General features: G+C 48.5%; 1 protein-coding gene across 1 annotated transcript in view; it reads left to right on the forward strand.

The window, feature by feature from the left end:
* EDN2 (endothelin 2) overlaps positions 1–5,704 on the forward strand; it is a 14,701-nt gene that overhangs the window by 5,735 nt on the left and 3,262 nt on the right. Inside the window, exon 2 of the mRNA XM_019547872.1 lies at positions 5,162–5,389. Coding sequence (XP_019403417.1) covers positions 5,162–5,389 — 228 coding nt within the window. The remainder of the gene's footprint in view (positions 1–5,161; positions 5,390–5,704) is intronic.

Raw genomic sequence — 5,704 nt, forward strand, 5'->3', positions numbered from 1 at the left:
CGGGCAAGGAGCAAAGTCTGTCCAGCCACCTCTATTGCAGGGGCTCTGTGCAGCATGCCTGGAGCTCCCACACTCACATCAGGGGAAACCACACACTGAACTCTGCAGGAAAGCAAGCAGTGGGGTCCCTCCACTCCTGCTGGAGTCCAGGGACCTGCATGGCAAGGGGCGGGGAAGGCAGCTGGCTCCAGCACGAGGCTTCTCCCAGTGCAAGTGTGCGAGCTGCAGGCATGCAATGTAGAGCCCCCACAATAGAGGTGTCCAGGTAGGCTGTGCTCCTCCCTTTCCCACTTACAGCACAGGCCAGAGCCATGCCCCGCCAGGCACCAGCGCCTGCACCAGACACAAGTGCCCTGAGCCCCCCACCCTGCTGCTGCTGCCCTACAGTCCATCAGTGGGTGCTGCAGACTGGATGTGGCCCACAGGCCTTATTTTGCCTGCCCCTGGTATAGCTCCATTCTGGCTACCCTTTCTCTTTTACTTCCTCCCCCTCCCACCCCCACATATCTTTGTATCCTCCTTATCTGTTGCCACAGTGGTGAATACACCACTCCTATGTAAAGGATGAATGGCAAGAGTACTGTTTTCACTGCAGCCACTTTATCTTTGAAAGATACTTTTCTACCACTCCATGATCTGTCTGGCTCTTATCTCTTGATGTCTCCCACACCTTTGTTCCTTTCCCTTCAGTACCCATTAGGATACCTAAGAACTTGATTCCAGCTTCTATCACCTACAGTCTGAACTTCTCCTAATTCCCCACACCCATCAACATACTTTTCATTTTATTTAATTTCACCCCTGACACTTTACTGGAGTCCTCAGTATACTTCAGTACCCTCTCATTTGATACATTGTCTTCAGCCACTATGTTTACATTGGCCATGTATAATGCACATTTAACTTCTCCTCCTCCTTGTATCTTCACCCCACTTACCAGCGCATCATCATGAATTCTCTGCACCAATGGCTCCATCATACACACAAAATGATAGGAGAACAGAGGTCCCTGTTTGTATGGGGAATGCTTTACTCAAGTACCCATTTACCAGTGCTCGACCTCCTGCTTTACTGTATAGCACTTTGACACATCCAGTCATCTTCACTGGAAACCCCATCCTCCACAAGACTTCAGGCATGAAATCATGTTCAACCCTATTATAAGGGTTTCTTTTTCCAGGCCTAAATTAATTATTGCCATGTTTCTTTACTTCTCATGTTCATCTGATATGACGTCTCTCGTTAACCATAGGATCTGGTATAGCCTCCTTTCAGTAATGGCACGTTTGTTCTTTTTGTATGACATCTACTAAACAGTCACACATTCTTTTGGACAAGACTTTGGCCACCAATTTATAGTCTACATTTAAAAGTGTTATTGGTCTCCAGTTGCCTAACACATCTTCCTTTCCCTTCTTTAATATCAAAATTACCACACCTGCAAAATCCTCCCCTATCTCCTCACCCTACATTATTTCCCAATATGTCTCTATTATATTTGTCCCTAGCCATTACCAACATTTTTCATAGAATTCCACCAGACGTCCATCTCTTCCCAGCACCTGCACTCTCTTGCAAGCTTTTAAGCAGTCCTCCACCTCTCTCATTCTTAACTTTTCCTCCAATTGTTGGAACTTCCTTCTACTGTTCCTTCCTTTATCTCCTCAAGGAACACCTTCTTTTTACCGCCATCCACTTCTCCTTTTTTGTACAACTCTTTATAAAACTCCTCTATCATGTCCAATACCTTTGCACTCTCTTCTACTCAGATTCCTTCTTCAGTTCTCACTGCCTTTAGTTCCTTCCTGCTGGCTAGCCCCATACAGAAATACCCTCATGCCCCAGCCAGCTCCTCTGCAGCACACTTAGTGGGGCCAGAGAAGTCCCAGGCTGCCGGGCTGACTCCCCAGGGCCCACCTGCGAGCACGGACTTCTGTGAGCCAGTTCAATGTGCTGCAGTCACTCCATTGCTGTCCCTTAATAGCATATGTAGACATGCCCATAGGGATCTTTGCTGTCCAAAATGTGGACCTGGACTGAATCTGGATACCTAATGAATGTTGTGGCTGTGGGATCTGGCCCTAAGTGACTTGTCCAAAGTCACACCAGAAGCCTGTGGCAAAGCACAAACCTAGGCCCAGATGTTCTACATCCCAGCTTAACACCTTAGCCCTTAGACTGTCCTTTCTGCCAAGGGACAGGCTGGGTCTTGGTGTGAAGAAATCCCGTGTTGATTCTTTGGTTACTGGTAAGCTTCCAGTCTATGGCTCAGTCTTGTATTTCATACAAACCCATTCTAGCCTCAACTGTTTCCTTCTCAGTTCTCTATACTTAAACCTCTTGTTTTTCAAACAACACTGATGTAATTTATCCTCATTGCCTTTTCTGTACATTGATATATAACATGAGCAGACACCTGCCATGCTGTGGCTCCCCTGGCTTTACCTTCCCTGTTAGGTCATTTCACATAGTATCCTCACCCTGACATCACACGGCTTTAGGCCACCAGGCACGATCGCCTCTAAGTAACATTTAATGCCACTATCATGTTGCCTTAATCTCTTTAAAATGATTGCTTCATTTTAGAAACTTCCCTCCTTTATTTTTGTAGGATCTTCCACTTGTTTTTCTTACACCTTGGAGTTTTCTCCTACCCTTCCCTTTTTTGCATTTTCATTATTTTTTTGTGTTCCCACTAACCCTGGTGCCACCTATTTAGCACTCCTACCTCCTTGTCCATTTAGCTACCCTCTCATCTGCTTTGTCCTTCCTCCCTCTGCTGGTCACTGTACAATTTTCCTCTCATCTGCATATCCTTCCATCTCCAGCTCAAAAGATTCAGCTCTGTTAAACACCTATGGTGCTCCACCTCTCATCATGCACTTACCCACTACTGTTGCGTCAAGGACACAACTATTTCCCATAAACATTTATTTGACTTTAACTATAAATCTGTTCCTGCTGTGCCCACACCCGCTTTATGTTCATTTCCCATAAATACTCTTATGCCTTAGCTTTATTCAAAATGATGCTCATGCAAAGCCCATTTGAAGTTTGCTTGTTCATATGCATGCATAAAATCAGCTTTAACTCCTTAATCTCCCTTTTCCTCCAGAAAATATCCTACAGCACCTAACAGGTGTTAACACTCACACCAACTGCCCCCCAAATTCCCCTTCCTGCCTTGCCTTGTTCTTCCTTGAATCCTGTTGCAAGGGCTTTAGTGCTGTTACATTTTGTGCGAGGCTATGCTGTTTTACCTTATCAACACCAGCTTGCTCTTGATCCATGACAACGATACAACCAAACTAAACAGCCCAGGGTAAACTGATAAAAAAAAAGTTCATTTCCTTTCCTGAGAAGCTTTTAAAAATACTTTCCTGGAGAACTCTAAGTTCTGTGTGACCTCTTCCAACTGTCCTGCAAGGGCTTAGCCCCGGTTTCTAGGGTTAATCCTCTTCCTAGTAATGCCTGCAACCTAAAATCCGGGAACACAGGAGCTGCCAAGCTAAGTGGGACAACTAAAACAATGTAGTAAGCTTGGTCCTGAAAGCCTGTATCCGTAATGCAGTATGCAACCCTTCACAGTGGTCAGTACTTGATGCTTACCCTGAAGGGCATGGCAGGAACGGAGAAGGCTTTCCCAAGCAACCCCAGCGCGCCCCCCCCCCCAACAAACAAACTAACCCCTCCAAAACAAACAGAAAAACCAAACCTGTCCTGAGTTTACTTAGAAAGTGATTTTAAAATTGATTTCACATTGATAAAGCAATGTGAAAGGCTTTGTGGAAACTCAACATTTGCTTTAAACCTGGTTTATTCCAATTTATCTCCAATTTGTAGAAACTGGGTTATGCTCAAGTGCAATGTAGACGTCTTACATGACCACAAGGGTGTTTTTGTGATGATTTAACTAAATTGTTTTAGAAATTATCCAAGTTAAATTAGGAGAGCTCTCTGAGACAAGGCCTCAGTTGGCTTACTTAGTTGTCACTCAGACACTGACATCAAGAAAAGTTTGCCTGAGCACATGCTGAAAAAAGATGTCAGAACGGGACTGCGTTTTTAACCCATTGTCATCTTGCATAAAGTCAGCTCTTTCCCACCTCAGCTTTTTCTAGCTTTCTATTGTGTGACCGAAGGACTTCAGCTTAAAGGCAGTTTGGCATCAGCCTAAGGAACAGCTTGATTCCCAGGTGCCATCCAGCTTCCTTGCTCTTTTTTTTCCTAATGGCAAGTTGCTGTGTCTCACTGGTGGCTGTGGGGTGTTGGTAACCACTTGCTCTTTCCCACCTGAGTTTTGTGAGAGGGTTCAAAACTCCTTCTGCCCCCAGAGAATTAACATGTGGTGTTTATTACTTGGCAAGTTCATGAGGCAAATGTGGCTCATCATATATGTTCTGCCTTGCTTCAAACAGCACCGTACCTAGACTCCTGGCAGCCCTGGGCAAACTTTCAGCATAGGGCCCCCCTTCTCCAGAAATAATGATGATAATAATTTTTAAATGACCATTTTCGGGCCCCCTTTCTATCCAGACCTGGGCAGCTGCACAGTTTGCACATGCCTGTGCCCGCAAAGCATGCAAATGAGCACCGGGAGTGTGAGGGGACCAACACGCTTGAGCCAGCCTGTGGCAGAGAAAGAGCCTTGCTAGTATATACCCAGCATGGCGTGAAGGGGAAGCCATCTCCCAGCTTCATCTCCAGCCTCTGACCAGTTACCAATCCAGATTTAGGGGAATATATTTTCACCCACTTCCCCATTTATGTTCCGCAGGGTTGCACGGTCATTTAATAGATTTCATAGACATCAGGGGCTGGCTAGACGGGGCCTTGTGAAATCACTGGGGCCAACCTTCCCCCCCACTCCGCCCCCATCCCTCTGCGCCATAGGCAGGAAGTTAGCTGGGATCAAGTGACCCCAGCAAGGAAGACATCCATATGTTTTCTGAAACAGTCCAGAGTAGGTGCTTGCACCACCTTGGGGTGGGGGAGTCTGTTCCAGACCCTGGACACTCGCACCGCGAGGGGCTTTTTTCTTATGTCTACTCGAAACTGGCCTTGCTGGAGTTTCTGGCCGTTGGACCCTGTTATCCCTTGGGGAGCTCTGGTGAACAGCTGTTCTTCCAGGTCCTGATGTGCCCCTCTTACGCAATTGCAGGCTGCCACCAAGTCCCCCCTGCGCCTGCTCCTCTCCACACTGAAGAGTCCCAAGTCCCTCCGCCGCTCCTCCTACGGCCTTTCCTCCAGGCCTCGGACTGTGCAGGCGGCCCTCCTCACGCTTGTCCGCATCCTTCCTGACGTGGGGAGCCCAAAACTGGACGCGGTGCCTCGCCACGGCCGAGGACAGCGGGAGGACGACTTCCCTGGTTTTGCTCGAGGTGCATCGGTGGGCGCAGGCCAGGGTTCGGTCTGCCGTGCCAGCCACAGCATCGCGCTGGGGGTCGTGGTCATTTTTCAGGCCATCAGGACCGACTGTGGCGCTAGCCACCGAGCCCGCAACCGTGCTGGGGGCTCTTCCTCCCGTGGGGCAGCACCCTGCGCCTCTCTGCATGCAAGGCCGCGCGGTTTTGAGCGGCCCACCTCGGGCGCGTGTCCAAGCCGGCCCGCACGCTGCGGGGCGACCGCCCCCCCCGACTCCCGAGTCCAGCCCCGTAGTGAAGAGGTCAAGGACTCCGCCGGTCACCCCAGCGTCCGGCCCTGC

This window comes from Crocodylus porosus, unplaced genomic scaffold, assembly GCF_001723895.1.
Source record: "Crocodylus porosus isolate Cpor-Errol unplaced genomic scaffold, CroPor_comp1, whole genome shotgun sequence".
Taxonomy (NCBI): domain Eukaryota; kingdom Metazoa; phylum Chordata; order Crocodylia; family Crocodylidae; genus Crocodylus; species Crocodylus porosus.